This window comes from Siphateles boraxobius, unplaced genomic scaffold (assembly GCF_051911475.1).
Source record: "Siphateles boraxobius isolate OS27281-9 unplaced genomic scaffold, OSU_SipBor_1 204, whole genome shotgun sequence".
Lineage (NCBI taxonomy): Eukaryota > Metazoa > Chordata > Actinopteri > Cypriniformes > Leuciscidae > Siphateles > Siphateles boraxobius.
In genome coordinates this window covers 4,323,851-4,346,315 of record NW_027508816.1, presented here as the reverse complement: position 1 = coordinate 4,346,315, position 22,465 = coordinate 4,323,851, and the positions used below count along the sequence as shown (strand labels likewise).

The following is a 22,465-nucleotide window of genomic DNA, read 5'->3' as shown; positions in this document are numbered from 1 at the left end:
GTTTTTCTCCAAAACACGTTGGCACCCCTAGAATTTTTTATGAGTAAAATATCCTTGAAGTATATTCCCATTAATATTTACCTTTTTTTTAGCACACCAGGGTGACTAGGAACACAAAATTGTCTAGCTATGACTTCTTGTTTCACAGAAGTTTAAATATGAGGAAACACAAAGGCCAAATTCCCTTAATCATCCATCACAATGAATAAAACCCAAATAATATAGTTCTGATGTGCATCAATAGATTGTTGAGCATCACAAAATAGAAAGTGTCTGTAAGAAAATAGCTAAATAATTGAGAATCCCCATTTTGACCATCAGGGCAATAATTAAGAAGTTCCAACTAAAGATGTTACGTAGTAACATACGTACTCCCTATGGAGAGATAAGTTAATAACTTTGGGAACCCTATCGTTGAATGCTATATGGGAATTGAAACGTACAGGACGACTATCAGTGTCACCACATTAGCAGAATGAGGCACTTTTTCAAAGCCCAAAGTAGTTGAACCAGACATGCAGCAAAATGACAAGTCAGGTACAACCAATGATTGATTTGTCAGTTTTATTGAGAACCTCTCTTTTGCCCTTGAACCATTAAAGGACCAAGTGATGCCTTGCCTTCCCACTGAATGCCTAGAGAGAAGAAAAAAAGCCAAGTTAGAGTACTTGACCCCATCCACCTTAGCAAGAGCAAACACTACCAACCTCCATAGGGAGAAGCAGCGAATTCACCATCAGGACCACATGTTGAGTCACAGCAACCACAAACTTGGTCATTTCCATCAGCAGAAAACCACCTGCAACAAAAAGACATGGAACCTTCAACATAAGTAAAATGAACACCACCACCCACACCCCCTCCCCTACCCACACCCCCTCCCCTACCCCCACCCCTAGCCCCCCCCCCAAAAAAAACCCTCACGTACCCATTAGCAAATGAACAGGATTTGCGCTGAGCATCACTGGGTGCAGAAGCAATAGTTGCCTTCAGAATACATGTTATGTAGATCTGCAAGGGATGACAGACAAGTCAGAAAACCAAAGCGGATGGGAGGAGAATTCAAGTTATTTCGTAGTACATACAGAAGGACTGTTGCCCTCCTGGAACATAAATGCCTCCAGCTGGAACTGAATCTTGTCAACCTGGGACCGAGGCAAGAAGCGGGAGCTGGAAACTGTAGTTTTGGCATCCACAAAGCACCTGACGACAAGACAAATCACAAAGAGCAACTCATGAACGTCAACTGTAGAGCATTAAGAAACTTGACCTTACCCATGACTCTGTGACAAAGTGTTACAAAAGGCAACTTAAAACGGTCCTCTCGCATCAAGGGCCATGACTTTACCCGTGATTCTCAATGAAGGAATATCTCGGAAGGGAGTTCACATCAGGTACTTGAGTGGCCACACAGCGGTCCACAAACACACGCAGAGGCACATGATTGTACTGCTTCACAGATGCCTCGATGTTAATAACGCCACCCAGGAAATAGGAGTTTGAAGGCCTCTGATAGAACCAATCATCTAGACAAAAAAAAAAAAACATTTTAGCCACAATAGCAAGAGTAAAGGGGTTTTATTATTGAAAGAAAAAATCTGTACCAACCCATCATGATCTTCAGGGAGAACAGCAAGACTTCTTCACCAGCCTCTGTTGAGCCATACGGGACCCATGTTGGCCTCAAGGCATCACTGCTTACATTTTGGAGCCTGCGGTTCATTAAGTACCCATTAAATGGTCTCCCAGTTCAAGAAAGTGCAGAAAGTCACAGAGATCCCCTACCTTTGGTAATGGCATTGAACACCAACTATTGCACCATCGGTCCGGGTAATCGGAGTACCTGCAAGCACCTCAGGGGTGTAGGTAAGTGAGAAGCTGTAGACAAGCTCATCCTCATTCATCTGAAAAGAGATTGTGGTTCCCAAGAGGGTCATCCCAAAGACTTTACATACACAAAGACCATGCACTCATATTGCTATGAATGGGAGAAGTGCACTGCAATATGGTGGAATTCCTAAAGAGCAAGTCAACGATTAGCAAGTTCCTCAAATCACCACAGCTGCCATCAGAATCTCCAGTGTTGCCAAACATAGTAAATGTTTTGGAGACATGCACATTTTGCTGTTCCAGGGTAGAAGCTCTAAAACTATGAAGGCAAAATATTTATTGTTCTTGTTTCTTAAGCTCCTTTTCGTACCATTTATGTGATAGTTTACGTCAGATATTTGTTTGAAGGGTTATTTAAAGGCAAGTAGCTTGAAAATTCAGGATTTACCCGTTCAAATAGACAGAAATTGGTCTTAACTGCCCTGGCATTGTAAAGCCAAGTGAACTGACTTTCCTTGAAAAGGTCCTCTGCCACAAATAACCCATTAAGATGTATCTGTTCTTACCATCAGCACACTGTTGCAGTCCTGTAATTCATACTCAAAGATGAGCACTCTCGACCCAGGATCCTGACCAACAACAGGACATCCACCTAAAGACAGACCAGTTGGCTGGATCAACTGACCATTGCTGAAAAAGTCCTGCTGGACCTCTACGAGAACCCGGTTCTCGCCACATTGAACCGCTACGCTGCTGGGAGTCACAGGTTGTCTCAACTGGAAGTCCACCGCCAACTCGCTCTGCACCTCGGGAACGATGGGATACCTCCAATCCAAAGGCTTCACTGGACCCTGCAACAGCTGCTTCTCCTGAAGGCCAAAAGGATCCTGCAAAAGGCTTTTGGATTCAAGACCCAAAGGATTCTGAAACTGAGAAGCCACTTGCAAAGGGTTCCAGAGCCCTAAAGGAGAAAGGGCAGGACTTCTGGAAGCTGGATCTGATTTTGGCCCCATGCTTCTTGGACTATGACTGTACCTCAAACTTCCCAAGACATCAGGCAGATCAAATGCAACGATCACAACCACCACTAAGACAATTTCCAGGAAACCCATCCTAACAAACTTTGACACAAACACCACAACACACACCAGCACTTGGCTTTGCCATTTTGTACAGCTTTGAGATAAGGTGGCTCCACCCCTTTTACCTTAATTGATTATCCTTGATTTTCCTCTGGACCTGTAGAGTGTATGCATCTTATGCCGGGCGTACACCAAAGGATTTTCACAGTCCCAGACTAAAGACCGGCAGTCTTTAGGAATCTTACTGGAGTCTCGGCGCGCTCTTTTCGTCTCGATCGTTAAATGTGAGGTGATAATCTGCAGTCGGCGACAATATTTATGCCAGTCTTTCTCTAGTCTTTCATATCAAACATGTTTGATATTATCGCAAGTCTTTAGTCTGAGACTAAAAACTGTGAACCCAAGTCTTTAGATGTGAGCTGATAATCTTATAAAGTCTTTTCTAAATCTTTTCAAAGTCTTTAGGTGTACAGAAAGCATTAGGGACACCATTCTGCAGATTTTTTATCAGTGATCAGACTTTAGCCATGGAAATGTTACAAGCAACAGAAATAAACACAAATGTCAGAGCATGTCAGAACACCACCAGGACCCAGAAAACAACCCAGAGGGTTAATACAAATATCACATTTTTTAAATTGGGTCTTTTAGACACAGAAAATCTTAGATAGATGTGGGGAAATGGTTTTGCAGTAAATATATCCAGAGAGGATTGGGATTTAGTCTGGGATCATGCTAAATGAATATCAGTGTGTAACAGAGCACATGCTATTCAATTCAAAATAATACGTCGGCTACATTTCACCCCTTATATCAGAAATAAAATGGGCCCAAAACTTTCCCCCAACTGCTCAAAATGCAAAATAGCAGTCGGTTATTATATTCACTGTATCTGGTCTTGTCACAAAATTAAATTGTTTAGGAAGAAAATTGCAGACCACGTTGGCAATATTCTGGGAATGATAATTGATGTTGATCCTTGTTCATTTATTCTAGGTCCGCCGGCTGGTATTATTTTGAATAAATATCATAAGAGACTTTTTAGTAATGTAACTTTAGCTGCAAGAAAGAACATTTTGATGTTCTGGATAAGTGAGAAAACTCCTTCGATCAAAAAAGGCATAACCTTGTGAAAGATCCCATCCCAATGGAATTTTTAACATGTATATTAGATTCTTCTACAGACTTATTCAATCGGATATGGACACCCTATTTGGATTATGTTTCTCTCACCTTGGACGATTGCTTACATTTTTCTTGAAAGCTGTTGTGATTGCTCACAACAAGAAGCCTATTCTTGTGAATGTTTATCTATGTTCCCCTAAAACCCATCTATTTCTTTGATTAATTTTATTAAGAATTTATTTGAGAACCGTGCATTTAAGAACCGAGGTGTTGTCCTTTTTTTCTGTTTTGTTTAGTTTGCTTTGTTTGTTCTGTTGGAACTCCATTAACAAAAATGTCAATAAAAATATTCAAAATAAAACAAATTGTCTTTTGTTACATAGGGACTGCTGAACAGACATTTCGAAGTTTATTTTGAAAATGGAAAGTACTTGAAATCAAAATGTTTAAATAAAGCTCTGTAACGTGGCTTTTTGCAAAACTAAAAGTGTGTCCCATTGGGTAATCAAAAGTTCTACGCACACTTGCGGTCTTCAAGCCCACTTGAATACATGGTTCAAAGACCGGAAATACTGTAGGTCATGTAAGTAGACAAGTGGTCAAGTACAAAGACGGCAAGTGTGGGTATTTGGACAGGCGAATAAAAAATCTGCAGAGTGGTGCGTCCCCAAAATGCATACACTCTACAGGTCCAGAGGAGAATCAAGTATAATCAATTAAGGTAAAAGGGGTGGAGCCACCTTAACTCAAAGCTGTACAAAATGACAAAGCCAAGTGTTGGTGTTTGTGTTGAACATTTTTTTTTCTTTACAATGGGGTTCCTGAAAGTTGTCTTAGTGGTGGTTGCAATTGTTGCATTTGATCTGCCTGATGTCTTGGGAAGTTTAAGGTATAGTCATAGTCCAAGAAGCATGGGGCCAAGATCAGATCCAGCTTCCAGAAGTCCTGCCCTTTCTCCTCTAGGGCTCTGGAACCCTTTGCAAGTGGCTTCTCAGTTTCAGAGTCCTTTGGGTCCCGACTCCAAAAGCCTTGCGCAGGATCCTTTTGGCGTTCAGGAGAAGCAGCTGTTGCAGGTTCCAGTGAAGCCTTTGGATTGGAGGTATCCCATCGTTCCCGAGGTGCAGAGCGAGTTGGCGGTAGACTTCCAGTTGAGGCAACCCGTGACTCCCAGCAGCGTAGCGGTTCAATGTGGCGAGAACCGGGTTCTCGTAGAGGTCCAGCAGGACTTTTTCAGCAATGGTCAGTTGATCCAGCCAACTGGCCTGTCTTTAGGTGGCTGTCCTGTTGTTGGTCAGGATCCTGGGTCAAGAGTGCTCATCTTTGAGTATGAATTACAGGACTGCAACAGCGTGCTGATGGTAAGAACAGATGCATCTTAATGGGTTGTTTGTGGCAGAGGACCTTTTCAAGGAAAGTCAGCTCACTTGGTTTTACAATGCCAGGGCAGCTAAGGCCAAATTTTATCTATTTGAATTGAACATTCAGGATTTAACCAGCTACTTGCCTTTAAATAACCCTTCAAACCAACATCTGATGTAAACTATCCCATAAATGTTATTTTAAGCTTAAGAAATACAGAATAAATCTTGTACACTTAAGTGTTATAGCTAGTTAAGGCTGGAACAACAAAATGTTCAATCCTTAGTGCATTTCTCCCAAACAATGACTACCTCTGGCTGAGGGCAGCTGTGGTGATCTGAAGAATTTACTAATTGGTGATTTTGCTCTGTAGGAATTCCACCATATTGCAGTGCACCTTCTCCCATTCATAGCAATATGAGTGCATGGTCTTAGTCTATGTCAATCTTTGGGATGACCCTCTTGGTAACCACAATCTTTTTACAGATGAATGAGGATGAGCTTGTCTACACTTTCTCTCTTACCTACACCCCTGAGGCGCTTGCAGGTACTCCGATTACCCGGGCTGATGGTGCAATCGTTGGTGTTCAATGCCATTATCAAAGGTAGGGAATCTCTGTGATTTTCTGCACTTTATTGTGGAACTGGGAGACTATTTTAATGGGTACTTTCGTTAACCGCAGGCTCCATAATGTAAGCAGTGATGCCTTGAGGCCAACATGGGTCCCTTATGCCTCAAAAGAGGCTGGTGAAGAAGTCTTGCTGTTCTCCCTGAAGATCATGATGGGTTGGTACAGGATTTTTTCCTTTTCAATAAAATAAACCTTACCCTTGCTGTTGTAGCTGTGCCTATAATGTTTTTTTTTTTTGTTTAGATGATTGGTCCTATCAGAGGCCTTCATACTCCTATTTCCTGGGTGGTGTTATTAACATCGAGGCATCTGTGAAGCAGTACAATCATGTCCCTCTGCGTGTGTTTGTGGACAGCTGTGTGGCCACTCAAGTACCTGATGTGAACTCTCTTCCGAGATATTCCTTCATCGAGAATCACGGGTAAGGTCATGGCCCTTGATGTGGTAGGACCGTTTTAAGTTGCCTTTTGTAACACTTTGTCACAGAGTCATGGGTAAGGTCTAGTTTCTTGATGCTCTACAGTTGACATTCATGAGTTGCTCTTTGTGATCGTTTTGTCATCAGGTGCTTTGTGGATGCCAAAACTACAGCTTCCAGCTCCCGCTTCATGCCTCGGTCCCAGGTTGACAAGATCCAGTTCCAGCTGGAGGCATTTATGTTCCAGGAGGGCAACAGTCCTTCTGTATGTACCACGAATATCATGAGTTAACTTGACTTCTCTCATCTGCTTTGGTTTTTTTACTTGTCTGTCATCCCTTGCAGATCTACATAACATGTATTCTGAAGGCAACTATTGCTTCTGCACCCAGTGACGCTCAGCACAAATCCTGTTCCTTTGCCAATGGGTATGTGAGGGATTTTTTTTGGGGGGGGGGGGGGGGGGGGCTGGGGGTGTTAAGTTTACTTGTAATGTTGAAGGTTCCATGTCTTTGTTTTGTTGCAGGTGGTTTGGTGCTGATGGAAACGACCAAGTTTGTGGTTGCTGTGACTCAACATGTGGTCCTGATGGTGAATTAGCTGCTTCTCTCTATGGAGGTTGGTAGCTTTTGCTCTTGCTAAGGTTTATTTGATTCAAGTCTCTAACTTGGCTTGTTTCTTCTCTCTAGGTATTCAGTGGGAAGGCAAGGCCTCACTTGGTCCTGTAATGGTTCAAGGGCAAAAGAGAGGTTCTCAATAAAACTGACAAATCAATCATTGGTTTTACCTGACTTGTTATTTTGCTGCATGTCTGGTTTGAATACTTTTGAAGAAGTCTCATTCTGCTAATGTGGTGAAACTGATAGTCGTCCTGTATGTTTCAATTCCCATATAGTATGTAACCATAGGGCTCCTGAAGTTATTGGCTTCTTTCTCTCTCCATACAGAGTTTTAAATGATGAACCTTTAAAGACCGATAGTGAAAGCTCAAGGTTATGCTTTTGAAGCAATTAGTTTAACAGAAGAATTCTTGGTTAATATCATTACCAGTAAGGCATTTAAATAGTGGTTTCATTTGTACTTCTGTACACCCAAAGCGCTTAATCATATCAAGGGATATATCCTCAACCACTTGAACAATGTAACTCTGCAACCTTGCCTCATTTAGTACATATGATTCTATGAATGTGCATATGGATTCTGCCTCCACTCACAAAACAGCTTGACAGCAGGTGTCCTGTTCCCTGGTGTCACTGATTAGCATTGAATGGCTCAGACTTGAGCTTTGCTGTGAGTGACACATTCAAAGATATTGGAGCAACTGATAATTTCAAATCCTCATGGATAAACTATACTTGCTCTACCACACATCCATCAAAAATAAAATGGAACTGAAAGTGTATATCCATTTCACAGGGAAATAAAGGGACCATTTGAAGACGCTTTTGGAATCAGGGTAGCCTTTGTCACGCCACCATGATGCAGCTTTGAATTGTTGACTAGGTGTATCCCAATCTTCCAAAGGGACCATCAAAATAAAGTGTTACGTTTTCCTTGATATCGTGATTTTGGGGGATGCAAGTTTCCAAACACAATGCATGATGGGATACGCTTGAATACCACAACAAAGCGGTATCAAGATGTGGGTTCAGTGGCAATTAAGCTTTGGTATTTTTAAGACAGGAACTGTGCAAGACTGTCCCATGTCACATACAGTCAAGTGGCCATGACATCAAGTGTGGATTTTTTGCACAGGTACTTTGACTCTTATCTGACACATTGAGGGGGCATTTACAGTACATGACAAGTGTTTTGGGGGCCTAAAAAAAGCAAACTTGGAAAAATATTTTCAAAGTGAAAGGTTTTCAAAAAAGTACAAGTCAATGTGATCAAACTTCAGTGGAAGTTGAATAAGTAGATAAGTATAAAAACATGGACAGACAAGAGAACCGGAATATTAAAAGACACTCAAATTACATCACCCACAGCGCTTTATGGGACAAGGTGTTCCCTGCAGAGCTCTTTGCCAAATTAAGAGCACCATCAGTCAGATGAGACGTTAAACCGAGATCCTGACACCCTATGGTCAATAAAGATAGCATCGCACTTCTCGTAAAGAGTAGGGGTGTAACTCGTGGCCTCCTAATAATCCCCATCCATTGAATTAGCTCCATCACTCTCTCCACCTACAGCTGGTGTGAGGGGAGCACACTGGCAACGTTGTATTGTGGCTGCTGTCGCATCATCCAGGTTGATGCTGCACACTGGTGGTTGAGGAGAGATACCCTGATATGATTGAAGCACTTTGGGTGTACAGTAGTACAAAGGAAAGCAGTATATAAATGCCTCAGAAGTGATTTCAACAGGAATTATCTGTTAAACAAATTGTAAAACAAACTGCTTCCAAGCATAATCTTGAACCTTTTAAAGACTGCTAGTGAAAGTTCATCCTTTAAAACTCCCTTTAGATGCAGTGAAGTTAACTTCGGGAACCCTATGATTGCATGCTATATTCAATTCAAATTTATTTGTATAGCGCTTTTCACAATACACATCGTCTCAAAGCAGCTTTACAGAAAGTGCATTTCGGAAATGTACATAGAAAAATACAGTTAGTTAATCATGTACTAGTTTATGGCATAACATATCGCCGGCTTTGAGTCGTCTCTTCACAGGCGTTGAGTCGTCTCTTCACAGGCGTTGGGGCATCTGCAGTCTCCATGAGAGGCTGGATACAAACTGGAGCTGACGAACGCCATTTACCTCGTGACTAGCGTCTCGAGATAACAGCAGAAAGGCAGATGGGAAATAATTAGCATAGCTGATGTTCATAATGTTAATGCATTCGAACTGATTCAGCAGTAGTATTAAAGGTTAAGCATTAAGTGAATGCTTGGTTAAAGAGATTCATCTTTAATCTAGTTTTAAACTGGGACAGCGAGTCTGAGTCTCGAACAATATCAGGAAGGCTATTCCAGAGTTTAGGAGCTAATTGTGAGAACGCCCTCCCTCCTTTAGTGGACTTCGATATCCTAGGAATGACCAGAAGCCTCGAATTTAGTGATCTTAAAGAGCGCGATGGATTGTATGGCGATAGAAGGTCTGTTAAATACACAGGAGCTAAACCATTTAGGGCTTTATAGGTCAGCAGGAATACTTTGTAATTGATACGTAACTTAATAGGTAACCAGTGTAGAGATGATAAAATAGGTGTTATATGATCATATTTTCTTGTTCTAGTAAGAACTCTAGCGGCTGCATTTTGCACTAACTGTAGCTTATTGAGGATGCAGGACAACCAGCTAATAAAGCATTACAGTAATCTAGTCTCGAGGTCATTAATGCATGAACTAACTTTTCTGCATCAGAAACAGGTAGCATGTTACGTAGCTTAGCAATGTTTCTAAGGTGGAAAAAGGCTGTTCTTGTAATATATGAAATATGATTTTCGAAAGTCAAGTTGCGGTCTAGTATAACAGCCAGGTCTTTTACTGTAGTGGATAAAGTAACAGGACATCCTTCTAAATTAAAGTTGTACGATCTAAACCAGCTTAGTGCCTGTCCCCGAACACCAGTGCAGTTTTGTAGTCGATCCCGGAGTATTTTTTGATCTATAGTGTCGAACGCAGCGCTAAGATCGAGTAGAACTAGTATTGAGATACAGCCTTGGTCAGAAGCTAAAAGTAAATCATTTGTAATTTTAACTAGCGCGGTTTCTGTGCTATGATGCGGTCTGAATCCCGACTGGAATTTTTCAAAGATATCATTTTCTTGCAAGAAAGAGCACAATTGAGCGGACACAATTTTTTCAGTATTTTAGACATAAATGGAAGATTTGAGATGGGTCTGTAACTTGCTAAGTTATTTGGATCTAATTGCGGTTTCTTAATGAGAGGTTTTAGTACTGCCAGCTTGAATATTTTTGGAACATGACTTAAAAATAAAGATGAGTTAATATTAAGAAGAGGCTCTTCCACTACAGGTAACACTTCTTTCAGTAGTTTAGTGGGTATTGGATCTAATAAACATGTTGTTGGTTTAGATAAACTTATCATTGCATTTAGCTCTTCCTGTCCTATAGTTGTAAAACGGTGTAGTTGTTCTAGAGGGGCCGTAATTGAGGTTGATTCATAAGACATCATAGAGGATTGTATATTTACAATTGTGTTTCGGATGCTTTCTATTTTCTCATCGAAGTAATTAATAAAATCATTACTACTATATTGTAACGGAATATTTTGCTCTGGTGATGTCTGTTTATTTGTTAGTCTAGCCACGGTGTTGAATAAAAACCTTGGATTATTTTGGTTATTTTCTATTAGTTTGCGGAGATGCTCAGCCCTGGCTGCTTTTAGAGCCTTTTTATAACGTGACATACTGTCTTTCCACGCGATTCTAAAGACCTCTAAATTAGTTTGTTTCCATTTACGCTCTAAGTTACGAGTTTCTCTCTTGATAGCATGCTTAGCACTGTTGTACCATGGTGCTTTAGTTTTCTCTCTAACCTTTTTTAATCTAATTGGTGCAACAATATCTAGTGTACTAGAGAACATGGTGCTCAAACTGCTAGTCATTTCCTCTAGTTCATCTGTTTGGGTGCACTGAGCAGCTGAGATAGATCAGGTAAGCTATTTGAGAATCTATCTATAGTGGTTGGAAGGATTGTTCTGCCTGGTCGATAACGTGGCGCAACATGACAAATTTCAGCATTACGTATTACGCAAGATAACATGTAATGATCAGTGAGATAGTCACTTTGCGGTATAATATTTATATCAGTTGGATTGGTTCCATATGATAATTAAATCTAGTGTATGATTTAGACGATGAGTGGGACCACTGACGTTTTGCGTGACCCCAAAGGAGTTTAATAAATCTGTAAACGCAGCCCCTAACGCATGGCAAGGCAAGGCAAGTTTATTTATATAGCACATTTCATACACAATGGTAATTCAAAGTGCTTTACATAGAAGAAATTAAAATAATCAAAAGAAATCAGAATTAAAACAGTTTAGAATAAAAGATAAAATACAGAAATCAGAATAATTAAAACATAAAATAAAATACAGTGCAAATAGTCGGACGAACAGTGGCACAGTGCTCATTCAGTAAATGCACAGTTAAACAGATGTGTTTTGAGTCTGGATTTGAATGTGACTACTGTAGGAGCACATCTGATCTCTTCTGGAAGCTGGTTCCAGCTGCGGCTGGCATAGTAGCTAAAAGCAGACTCGCCGTGCTTAGAGTGAACCCTTGGTATTTCTAGCCGATGTGATCCTAATGATCTGAGTGATCTGTTGGGTTTATATTCACTGAGCATATCTGCAATGTATTGAGGTCCTAGGCCATTGAATGATTTATATACCAGTAATAATACTTTAAAATCAATCCTAAATGTAACTGGCAGCCAGTGTAAAGACCTGAGGACTGGTGTGATGTGTTCATATTTTCTGGTTCTGCTCAGAATCCTAGCAGCAGCGTTCTGTATGAGCTGCAACTGTCTTATGGTCTTTTTGGGAAGGCCAGTGAGAAGTCCATTACAATAATCCACTCTACTGGTGATGAAAGCATGCACAAATTTTTCTAAGTCTTGACTGGAAACAAAGCATCTAATTCTTGCAATATTTTTCAGGTGATAATATGCTGATTTAGTTATTGCTTTGACATGACTACTGAAACTAAGGTCTGACTCCAGAGACACACCCAGATTCCTGACTTGATTTTTAGTTGTTTGACCCCTAGACTGAAGGTATGCGTTCACCTTGAGAGCATCATTTGTATTATCTACGTGTATGTTAAAGTCTCCAACAATTATTGCTTTATCGACATTGACCAATAGATCTGAGAGAAAGTATGCAAACTCTTTTAGGAAGTCAGCATAGGGCCCTGGAGGTCTCTATAGGGTAGCCAAGGCTAGAGATAATATGGATTTGTTTCTTACATCTAAAAGCGTAACATTTAGCACAAGTACTTCAAACGAATTAAACCTGTGACCTGTTTTCTGAGTAACATTAAGAATCTCTATAGATTGTTGCAACACCTCCGCCACGACCGATCAGACGGGGCTCATGCTTATAACAGTTTCCTGGTGGAGTAGACTCATTTAGACCGAAATAATTATTTGGTTTAAGCCAGGTTTCAGTAAGGCAAAGTACATCGAAACTATTATCTGTGACCATTTCATTTACAATAACCGCCTTAGGTGTGAGCGATCTAATGTTTAGAAGACCTAGCTTTAGAAATTGTTTTTGTTCACTGATATTTAGATTTTCTGGTTTAATTACAATAAGACTTTTGCTAGATCCTACACTAGATTTATTGTTTGGCCTCACTAAGCGAGGAATAGACAGTTTCTATATAATGTTCTACACTATATATATCAATTAAGTTGGGACAGCAAAGACTGTGATTTGGACTTTGACTTACTAGTCATATGGTGTGTAACGTCTTGGAGATGTTGTCCGACAGAACAGCCACTCCGTTCCCAAAACAGATTCCAATTATTTACAAAGAGCAGTTTCTGTTCATTACACCATGACATTAACCATTCATTTAGAGCAAATAATCTACTGAACCTTTCTTGTCCTAGTCGGTACGTGGGAAGCGGTCCAGACACGATGATCGTTGCTTCAGGCGATGTGCTGCGAACAGTCTCGATCAGGCTTCTGTAGTCCTACTTCAGAACCTCCGTCTGCCGCAGCCTGATGTCGTTCGTTCCCGCATGCAGCACGACAGCTCCGACGCGCTCGTCACCGTTCAGGATCTCGGGAATCTGTGCAGCGACATCAAGAACACGAGCACCAGGAAAGCAGTGAGTGCGCACCTTACGCTTACCTGAGGTAGCACGGACATGACGGACCATGGAAGTGCCGATGATCATGGCGGCGTCACGTTCCGACTCGCGAAGAGGGGAGAAGCGTTTCCGGGTGGAGATCTCGAAGACCAGGAGGGGCGGGGAGGTCCTTGGTCTGGTCCTGGCTCGTGTCTTCCGCTGTGGGATCACCCAGGGTCCATGGTGTTGCCTCGGTGACGGAGTGAGTGAAGGCAGAGATGATCGCATCCTCCTGGGCAGAGAAACGCACGGAGTAGACGAAGTCAGTCAAAAAGTTACTAACCAGTGACTTGTGAGCATCGGCGCGTGATGTTTCAAGCGCTGATCGCCGATCTCACAGCTCGGCTTGTTTCACCAGCAGAACACGGATCTGCTTCTCCACCGACTCCAGCGCCAATCGTACCGAAAACAGCTCGAATGTGTCCTCATCTGCACTCAGAGGTAACGTTAGACATCCGATATGTTCGCCATTATAACAGATGAACAGTAAATTAGTAGTGATACTACCAATATCACTACTAATTTAGGACTGAAATGGATATAACCCGTATCCTTTCAGTGAAACGGGTGTAAAATGAGAGGGTCGATAGGCGCGAGGCCACACGTGAAATGCTAGCGGGCTAAAGGCTAGTAGCCGAGATTCGGAAAGTTGGATCTAAGTAGCGATATCAAAGCAATCCGATTGTTTTTTATAAGGAATAGTGTCGAGGATAAGTTCACATGATATAAAAATAGAAAGTGGTTGTTTATAAATGAGTGGTGAAGAAAATCAGGGATTAATGAATCAATTTGACGGAGCTCCAAACACAAACAGACCGCACGCGCCTCATGGGACTTGAAAAGTACAGGACAACTATCAGTTCACCACATTAGCAGAATGAGGCCTTTTTTTTAAAGCCAAAGGCAGATAAACTAGACATGCAGCAAAATGACAAGTCAGGTACAACCAAGAATTGATTTAATCAGTTTTATTGAGAACCGCTCTTTTGCCCTTGAACCATTACAGGACCAAGTGAGGCCTTGCCTTCCCACTGAATGCCTAGAGAGAAGAAAAAGCCAAGTTAGAGACTTTAATCAAAATCAACCTTAGAAAGAGCAAACACTACCAACCTCCATAGGGAGAAGCAGCAAATTCACCATCAGGACCACATGTTGAGTCACAGCAACCACAAACTTGGTTGTTTCCATCAGCAGCAAACCACCTGCAAAAAAAAAAAAAGACATGGAACCTTCAACATGAGAAGTAAAATACCACTCACACCCATAAAAAAATAAATGAAATAAACTCACGTACCCATTGGCAAAGGAACAGGATTTGCGCTGAGCATCACTGGGTGCAGAAGCAATGGTTGCCTTCAGAATACATGTTATGTAGATCTGCAAGGGATGACAGACAAGTCAGAAAACCAAAGCAGATGGGAGGAGAAGTCAACTCATGATATTCGTAGTACATACAGAAGGACTGTTGCCCTCCTGGAACATAAACGCCTCCAGCTGGAACTGGATCTTATCAACCTGGGACCGAGGCATGAAGCGGGAGCTGGAAGCTGTAGTTTTGGCATCCACAAAGCACCTGCCAAAAATCACAAGAGCAACTCATGCATTTCAATTCTAGAGCCTCAAGTAACTAGACCTTACCCATGATTGTGAAAAAGTGGTTACAAAAGGCAACTTAAACAGTCCTACCACATCAAGGGCCATGACCTTACCCATGATTCTCAATGAAGGAATATCTCGGAAGGGAGTTCACATCAGGTACTTGAGTGGCCACACAGCTGTCCACAAACACACGCAGAGGCACATGATTGTACTGCTTCACAGATGCCTCGATGTTAATAACACCACCCAGGAAATAGGAGTATGAAGGTCTCTGATAGAACCAATCATCTACACACAAAAAAACATTTTAGGTACATCCACAATAGCAAAGGTAAATGTTTTTTTATTGAAAGAAAAACCTGTACCAACCCATCATGATCTTTAGGGAGAAGAGCAAGACTTCTTCACCAGCTTCTGTTGAGGCATACGGGACCCATGTTGGCCTCAAGGCATCACTGCTTACATTTTGGAGCCTGCGGTTCATGAAAGTACACATTAAATGGTCTTCCAGGTTGAGAAAGCGTAGAAAGTCACAGATCCCCTACCTTTGATAATGGCATTGAACACCAACAACTGCACCATCGGCCCGGGTAATCGGAGTACCTGCAAGCGCCTCAGGGGTGTAGGTAAGAGAGTAGGTGTAGACAAGCTCATCCTCATTCATCTGAAAAAAAGATTGTGGTTACCAAGAGGGTCATCCCAAAGACTTTACATACACGAAGACCATGCACTCATATTGCTATTAATGGGAGAAGTGCACTGCAATATGGTGGAATTCCTACAGAGAAAAATCAATTAGTAAATTCTTCAGATCACCACAGCTGCCATCAGATGCTCCAGTGTTGCCAGTGATAGTCAATGTTTGGGAGACATGCACTAAGGTTTGAACATTTTGCTGTTTCAGGGTTAAAACTAGCTTTAACTATTAAGTGCACAAGATTTGTTCATGTTTCTTAAGCTCCTTTCATAACATTTATTGGATAGTTTAAATCAGATGTTGTTTGAAGGGTTATTTAAAGGCAAGTAGTTGGGTAAATCTTGAATGTTCAATTCAAATAGATAAATATTGGCCTTAGCTGCCCTGGCATTGTAAAACCAAGTGAACTGACTTTTCTTGAAGAGGTCCTCTGCCACAAATAACCCATTAAGATGCATCTGTTCTTACCATCAACACGCTGTTGCAGTCCTGTAATTCATACTCAAAGATGAGCACTCTTGACCCAGGATCCTGACCAACAACAGGACATCCACCTAAAGACAGACCAGTTGGCTGGATCAACTGACCATTGCTGAAAAAGTCCTGCTGGACCTCTACGAGAACCCGGTTCTCGCCACATTGAATCGCTACGCTGCTGGGAGTCACAGGTTGCCTCAACTGGAAGTCTACCGCCAACTCGCTCTGCACCTCGGGAACGATGGGATACCTCCAATCCAAAGGCGTCACTGGACCCTGCAACAGCTGCTTCTCCTGAAGGCCAAAAGGATCCTGCCCAAGGCTTTTGGAGTCAGGACCCAAAGGACTCTGAAACTGAGAAGCCACTTGCAAAGGGTTCCAGAGCACTAGAGGAGAAAGGGCAGGACTTCTGGAAGCTGGATCTGATTTTGGCCCTATGCTTCTTGGACTATGACTATACCTCAAACTTCCCAAGACATCAGGCAGATCAAATGCAACAATCGCAACCACCACTAAGACAACTTTCAGGAACCCCATTGCAAAACAAATTTCAACACAAACACCAACAGTTGGCTTTGCCATTTTGTACAGCTTTGAGTTAAGGTGGCTCCACCCCTTTTACCTTAATTGATTATCCTTGATTCTCCTCTGGACCTGTAGAGTGTATGCATTTTGGGGACGCACCACTCTGCAGATTTTTTATGCTCCTGTCCAAATACCCACACTTGCCGTCTTTGTACTTGACCACTTGTCTACTTACATGACATACAGTATTTCCGGTCTTTGAACCATGTATTCAAGTGGGCTTGAAGACCGCAAGTGTGCGTAGAACTTTTGATTACCCAATGGGACACACTTTTAGTTTTGCAAAAAGCCAGGTTACAGAGCTTTATTTAAACATTTTGATTTCAAGTACTTTCCATTTTCAAAATAAACTTAGAAATGTCTGTTCAGTAGTCCCTATGTAACAAAAGACAATTTGTTTTATTTTTTAATATTTTTATTGACATTTTTGTTAATGGAGTCCAACAGAACAAACAAAGCAAACTAAACAAAACAGAAAAAAAGGACAACACCTCGGTTCTTAAATGCACGGTTCTCAAATAAATTCTTAATAAAATTAATCAAAGAAATAGATGGGTTTTAGGGGAACATAGATAAACATTCACAGGAATAGGCTTCTTGTTGTGAGCAATCACAACAGCTTTCAAGAAAAATGTAAGCAATCGTCCAAGGTGAGAGAAACATAATCCAAATAGGGTGTCCATATCCGATTGAATAAGTCTGTAGAAGAATCTAATATACATGTTAAAAATTCCATTGGGATGGGATCTTTCACAAGGTTATGCCATTTTTTGATCGAAGGAGTTTTCTCACTTATCCACAACATTAAGATGTTCTTTCTTGCAGCTAAAGTTACATTACTAAAACGTCTCTTATGATATTTATTCAAAATAATACCAGGCGGTTAATATAAAAAAATAAAAGGGTATAAAGGGTAAAAATATACAGTGAATATAATAACCGACTGATATTTTGCATTTTGAGTAGTTGGGGGAAAGTTTTGGGCCCATTTTATTTCTGATATAAGGGGTGATATGTAGCCGACGTATTATTTTGAATTGAATAGCATGTGCTCAGTTACACACTGATATCCACTTAGCATGATCCCAGACTAAATCCCAATCCTCTCTGGAGATATTAACTGCAAATGATTTCCCCACATCTATCTAAGATTTTCTGTGTCTAAAAGACCCAAATTAAAAAATGTGATATTTGTATTGACCCTCTGGGGTCTGAGGTGTTTTCTGGGTCCTGGTGGTGTTCTGACATGCTCTGACATTTGTTTTTATTTCTGTTGCTTGTAATATTTCAATGGATAAAGTCTGATCACTGATAAAAAATCTGACTATAAAGAAAAAAATAAAGACTAAATCGGGTCGCCTAAAGAATAAATCGGGTCGCCGACTGCAGATTATCACCTCACATTTAATGACCGAGACGACGGGAGCGCGCCGAGACTCCAGTAAGATTCCTAAAGATTGCCGGTCTTTAGTCTGGGACTGTGAAAATCCTTTGGTGTACGCCCGGCATAAGACGCATACACTCTACAGGTCCAGAGGAAAATCAAAGATAATCAATTAAGGTAAAAGGGGTGGAGCCACCTTATCTCAAAGCTGTACAAAATGGCAAAGCCAAGTGCTGGTGTGTGTTGTGGTGTTTGTGTCAAAGTTTGTTAGGATGGGTTTCCTGGAAATTGTCTTAGTGGTGGTTGTGATCGTTGCATTTGATCTGCCTGATGTCTTGGGAAGTTTGAGGTACAGTCATAGTCCAAGAAGCATGGGGCCAAAATCAGATCCAGCTTCCAGAAGTCCTGCCCTTTCTCCTCTAGGGCTCTGGAACCCTTTGCAAGTGGCTTCTCCGTTTCAGGGTCCTTTGGGTCCTGACTCCAAAAGCCTTGGGCAGGATCCTTTTGGCCTTCAGGAGAAGCAGCTGTTGCAGGGTCCAGTGAAGCCTTTGGATTGGAGGTATCCCATCGTTCCCGAGGTGCAGAGTGAGTTGGCGGTGGACTTCCAGTTGAGGCAACCCGTGACTCCCAGCAGCGTAGCGGTTCAATGTGGCGAAAACCGGGTTCTTGTAGAGGTCCAGCAGGACTTTTTCAGCAATGGTCAGTTGATCCAGCCAACTGGTCTGTCTTTAGGTGGCTGTCCTGTTGTTGGTCAGGATCCTGGGTTGAGAGTGCTCATCTTTGAGTATGAATTACAGGACTGCAACAGCGTGTTGATGGTAAGAACAGATACATCTTAATGGGTTATTTGTGGCAGAGGACCTTTTCAAGGAAAGTCGGATCACTTGGTTTTACAATGCCAGGGCAGCTAAGACCAAGTTCTGTCTATTTGAATGGGTAAATCCTACATTTTCAAGCTACTTGCCTTTAAATAACCCTTCAAACAAATATCTGACGTAAACTATCACATACATGGTACGGAAGGAGCTTATTAAACAAGAACAATAAATATTTTGCCTTCATAGTGTTAGAGCTTCTACCCTGGAACAGCAAAATGTGGATGTTCAATCCTTAGTGCATGTCTCCAAAACATTGACTATGTTTGGCAACACTGGAGATTCTGATGGCAGCTGTGGTCATTTGAGGAACTTACTAATCGTTGACTTACTCTTTAGGAATTCCACCATTTAGGAATTCCACCATATTGCAGTGCACTTCTCCCATTCATAGGAATATGAGTGCATGGTCTTTGTGTATGTAAAGTCTTTGGGATGACCCTCTTGGGAACCACAATCTCTTTTCAGATGAATGAGGATGAGCTTGTCTACACCTTCTCTCTTACCTACACCCCTGAGGCGCTTGCAGGTACTCCGATTACCCGGACCGATGGTGCAATAGTTGGTGTTCAATGCCATTATCAAAGGTAGGGGATCTCTGTGACTTTCTGCACTTTCTTGAACTGGGAGACCATGTAATGGGTACTTAATGAACCGCAGGCTCCAAAATGTAAGCAGTGATGCCTTGAGGCCAACATGGGTCCCGTATGCTTCAACAGAGGCTGGTGAAGAAGTCTTGCTCTTCTCCCTGAAGATCATGATGGGTTGGTACAGATTTTCTTTCAATAATAAAACCCCTTTACCCTTGCTATTGTGGCTGTACCTAAAATTTTTTTTTTTTGCGTAGATGATTGGTTCTATCAGAGGCCTTCATACTCCTATTTCCTGGGTGGCGTTATTAACATCGAGGCATCTGTGAAGCAGTACAATCATGTGCCTCTGCGTGTGTTTGTGGACCGCTGTGTGGCCACTCAAGTACCTGATGTGAACTCCCTTCCGAGATATTCCTTCATTGAGAATCATGGGTAAGGTCATGGCCCTTGATGCAAGATGACCGTTTAAGTTGCCTTTTGTAACACTTTGTCACGGAGTCATGGGTAAGGTCTAGTTTCTTAATCCTCTACAGTTGACGTTCATGATTTGCTCTTTGTGATTTGTCTTGTCGCCAGGTGCTTTGTGGATGCCAAAACTACAGCTTCCAGCTCCCGCTTCTTGCCTCGGTCCCAGGTTGACAAGATTCAGTTCCAGCTGGAGGCGTTTATGTTCCAGGAGGGCAACAGTCCTTCTGTATGTACTACGAATATCATGAGTTAACGTGACTTCTCCCATCTGCTTTGGTTTCGTGACTTGTCTGTAATCCCTTGCAGATCTTTATAACATGTATTCTGAAGGCAACTATTGCTTCTGCACCCAGTGATACTCAGCGCAAATCCTGCTCCTTTGCCAATGGGTACGTGAAGGGTTTTTACGTGGGGGGGGGGGGGGGTATTAATTTTACTTATGTTGAAGGTTCCACGTGTTTTTGTTGCAGGTGGTTTGCTGCTGATGGTAACGACCAAGTTTGTGGTTGCTGTGACTCAACATGTGGTCCTGATGGTGAATTTGCTGCTTCTCCCTATGGAGGTTGGTAGTTTTCAATCTTGCTAAGGTTGATTTTGATAGTCGCTAACTTGGCTTTTTTTCTTCTCTCTAGGTATTCAGTGGGAAGGCAAGGCCTCAATTGGTCCTGTAATGGTTCAAGGGCAAAAGAGAGGTTCTCAATAAAACTGATTAAATCAATTCTTAGTTGTACCTGACTTGTCATTTTGCTGCATGTCTGGTTTAACTGCTTTTGGCTTTGAAAAAATGCCTCATTCTGCTAATGTGGTGAACTGATTGTCGTCCTGTACTTTTCAAGTCCCATATAGCATGCAATCATAGGGTTCCCGAAGTTAATTTCACTGCCTCTAAAGGGAGTTTTAAATGATGAACCTTTTAAAAGACTGCTAGTGGAAGCTCAAGATTATGCTTTGAAGTAACTTGTTTTACAATTGTTTAACAGATGAATTCCTGTTGAAAATCACATCTGAGGCATTTATTTAGCGCTTTCCATTGTACTACTGTACACCCAAAGTGGTTCAATCATATCAGGGTATCTCTTCTAAACAACCACCAGTGTGCAGCATCAACTTGGACGATGCCACAGTACAACGTCACCAGTTTGCTCACCTCACACCAGCTGTAGGTGGAGAGAGTGATGGAGCTAATCCAATGGATGGAGATTATTAGGAGGCCATGATTTGGAAGGGCCAATGGAGAGAACACTGGGGAACACTGAAGTTTGATCACAGTGACTTGTACTTATTGAAAACTTTGCACTTTGACACTATTTTCCAAGCTTGCTTTTTTAGGCCCCCAAAACACTTTTGGCATGTAAATGCCCCCTCAATGTGTCTGATAAGAGAGCCAAAGTGCCTGTGCAAAAATCCACACTTGATGTCTTGGCCACTTGACCACATATGCATGTGTCATGGGACAGTGTTGTGCACTTCCTGTCTTAAAAATACCAAAGCTTAATTTCCACTGAACCCCACACCATCTTGAATACCGCTTTGTTGTGGTATTCAAGGGTATCCCATCATGCATTGTGTTTGGAAACTTGCATACCCCAAAATCACAAGATATCAAAGAAAACATGGTAACACTTTATTTTGATGGTCCCTTTGGAAGATTGGGATACACCTCAATTCAAAGCTGCACCTTTCAGAGACTGCATCATGGCGACGTGACAAAGGCTACCCCGATTCCAAAAGCGACTTCAAATGCTCCCTTCATTTCCCTGTGTAATGGATATACAGGTCCTTCTCAAAAAATTAGCATATTGTGATAAAGTTCATTATTTTCCATAATATAATGATAAAAATTAAACTTTCATATATTTTAGATTCATTGCACACCAACTGAAATATTTCAGGTGTTTTATTGTTTTAATACTGATGATTTTGGCATACAGCTCATGAAAACCCAAAATTCCTGTCTCAAAAAATTAGCATATTTCATCCGACCAATAAAAGAAGTGTTTTTAATACAAAAAAAAAAGTCAACCTTCAAATAATTATGTTCAGTTATGCACACAATAGTCAATACTTGGTCGGGAATCCTTTTGCAGAAATGACTGCTTCAATGCGGCGTGGCATGGAGGCAATCAGCCTGTGGCACTGCTGAGGTGTTATGGAGGCCCAGGATGCTTCGATAGCGGCCTTAAGCTCATCCAGAGTGTTGGGTCTTGCGTCTCTCAACTTTCTCTTCACAATATCCCACAGATTCTCTATGGGGTTCAGGTCAGGAGAGTTGGCAGGCCAATTGAGCACAGTAATACCATGGTCAGTAAACCATTTACCAGTGGTTTTGGCACTGTGAGCAGGTGCCAGGTCGTGCTGAAAAATGAAATCTTCATCTCCATAAAGCTTTTCAGCAGATGGAAGCATGAAGTGCTCCAAAATCTCCTGATAGCTAGCTGCATTGGCCCTGCCCTTGATAAAACACAGTGCACTTACACCAGCGGCTGACATGGCACCCCAGACCATCACT

At 41.7% G+C, this 22,465-nt stretch overlaps 4 protein-coding genes across 5 annotated transcripts; 2 read left to right on the top strand and 2 right to left on the bottom strand.

Annotated features, from left to right (window-relative positions):
- Window positions 1-550: 550 nt before the first annotated feature.
- LOC143745538 (zona pellucida sperm-binding protein 3-like) lies at window positions 551-2,990 on the bottom strand. The gene is made up of 8 exons (XM_077237669.1): window positions 2,397-2,990; window positions 1,786-1,904; window positions 1,609-1,712; window positions 1,349-1,526; window positions 1,086-1,203; window positions 929-1,011; window positions 708-799; window positions 551-635 (listed from the first exon to the last, which is right to left on the bottom strand). Exons 1-8 carry the CDS (start codon window positions 2,940-2,942, stop codon window positions 565-567), a joined length of 1,311 nt encoding a protein of 436 aa, XP_077093784.1. The 5' UTR covers window positions 2,943-2,990; the 3' UTR covers window positions 551-564.
- A 1,856-nt stretch (window positions 2,991-4,846) lies between these two features.
- Window positions 4,847-7,220, top strand: LOC143745527 (zona pellucida sperm-binding protein 3-like). Its single transcript, XM_077237654.1, has 8 exons — window positions 4,847-5,395; window positions 5,883-6,001; window positions 6,080-6,183; window positions 6,272-6,449; window positions 6,594-6,711; window positions 6,792-6,874; window positions 6,973-7,064; window positions 7,136-7,220. Exons 1-8 carry the CDS (start codon window positions 4,850-4,852, stop codon window positions 7,204-7,206), a joined length of 1,311 nt encoding a protein of 436 aa, XP_077093769.1. The 5' UTR covers window positions 4,847-4,849; the 3' UTR covers window positions 7,207-7,220.
- Window positions 7,221-14,231: 7,011 nt separating this feature from the next.
- LOC143745524 (zona pellucida sperm-binding protein 3-like) lies at window positions 14,232-16,588 on the bottom strand. 2 transcript variants are annotated; one of them, XM_077237652.1, is made up of 9 exons: window positions 16,383-16,588; window positions 16,043-16,316; window positions 15,423-15,541; window positions 15,247-15,350; window positions 14,988-15,165; window positions 14,734-14,851; window positions 14,573-14,655; window positions 14,389-14,480; window positions 14,232-14,317 (listed from the first exon to the last, which is right to left on the bottom strand). In XM_077237652.1, exons 1-9 carry the CDS (start codon window positions 16,586-16,588, stop codon window positions 14,247-14,249), a joined length of 1,245 nt encoding a protein of 414 aa, XP_077093767.1. In that variant the 3' UTR covers window positions 14,232-14,246. The 2 variants fall into 2 exon arrangements, with proteins under 2 accessions (XP_077093767.1, XP_077093766.1); XM_077237651.1 differs by having other exon boundaries at window positions 16,043-16,588.
- A 1,654-nt stretch (window positions 16,589-18,242) lies between these two features.
- On the top strand, window positions 18,243-20,674 carry LOC143745528 (zona pellucida sperm-binding protein 3-like). Its single transcript, XM_077237655.1, has 8 exons — window positions 18,243-18,838; window positions 19,364-19,482; window positions 19,556-19,659; window positions 19,743-19,920; window positions 20,065-20,182; window positions 20,263-20,345; window positions 20,427-20,518; window positions 20,589-20,674. Exons 1-8 carry the CDS (start codon window positions 18,293-18,295, stop codon window positions 20,657-20,659), a joined length of 1,311 nt encoding a protein of 436 aa, XP_077093770.1. The 5' UTR covers window positions 18,243-18,292; the 3' UTR covers window positions 20,660-20,674.
- The last annotated feature ends 1,791 nt before the right edge of the window (window positions 20,675-22,465 follow it).

Excerpts from the sequence above, each read along its gene's own strand:
- LOC143745538 (XM_077237669.1), bottom strand. The coding sequence starts at position 2,942 with ATGGGTTTCCTGGAAATTGTCTTAGTGGTGGTTGTGATCGTTGCATTT. Across the intron at positions 1,905-2,396 it reads ACTGCAACAGTGTGCTGATG|ATGAATGAGGATGAGCTTGT; the intron begins GTAAGAACAGAT and ends ATCTCTTTTCAG. Across the intron at positions 636-707 it reads CGCTGCTTCTCCCTATGGAG|GCATTCAGTGGGAAGGCAAG; the intron begins GTTGGTAGTGTT and ends TCTTCTCTCTAG.
- LOC143745527 (XM_077237654.1), top strand. The coding sequence starts at position 4,850 with ATGGGGTTCCTGAAAGTTGTCTTAGTGGTGGTTGCAATTGTTGCATTT. Across the intron at positions 6,002-6,079 it reads GTTCAATGCCATTATCAAAG|GCTCCATAATGTAAGCAGTG; the intron begins GTAGGGAATCTC and ends CGTTAACCGCAG. Across the intron at positions 6,184-6,271 it reads CTCCCTGAAGATCATGATGG|ATGATTGGTCCTATCAGAGG; the intron begins GTTGGTACAGGA and ends TTTTTTGTTTAG.
- LOC143745524 (XM_077237651.1), bottom strand. The coding sequence starts at position 16,588 with ATGGGGTTCCTGAAAGTTGTCTTAGTGGTGGTTGCGATTGTTGCATTT. Across the intron at positions 15,351-15,422 it reads GTTCAATGCCATTATCAAAG|GCTCCAAAATGTAAGCAGTG; the intron begins GTAGGGGATCTG and ends CATGAACCGCAG. Across the intron at positions 14,318-14,388 it reads TGCTGCTTCTCCCTATGGAG|GCATTCAGTGGGAAGGCAAG; the intron begins GTTGGTAGTGTT and ends TCTTCTCTCTAG.
- LOC143745528 (XM_077237655.1), top strand. The coding sequence starts at position 18,293 with ATGGGTTTCCTGGAAATTGTCTTAGTGGTGGTTGTGATCGTTGCATTT. Across the intron at positions 19,660-19,742 it reads CTCCCTGAAGATCATGATGG|ATGATTGGTTCTATCAGAGG; the intron begins GTTGGTACAGAT and ends TTTTTTGCGTAG. Across the intron at positions 20,346-20,426 it reads TCCTGCTCCTTTGCCAATGG|GTGGTTTGCTGCTGATGGTA; the intron begins GTACGTGAAGGG and ends TTTTTGTTGCAG.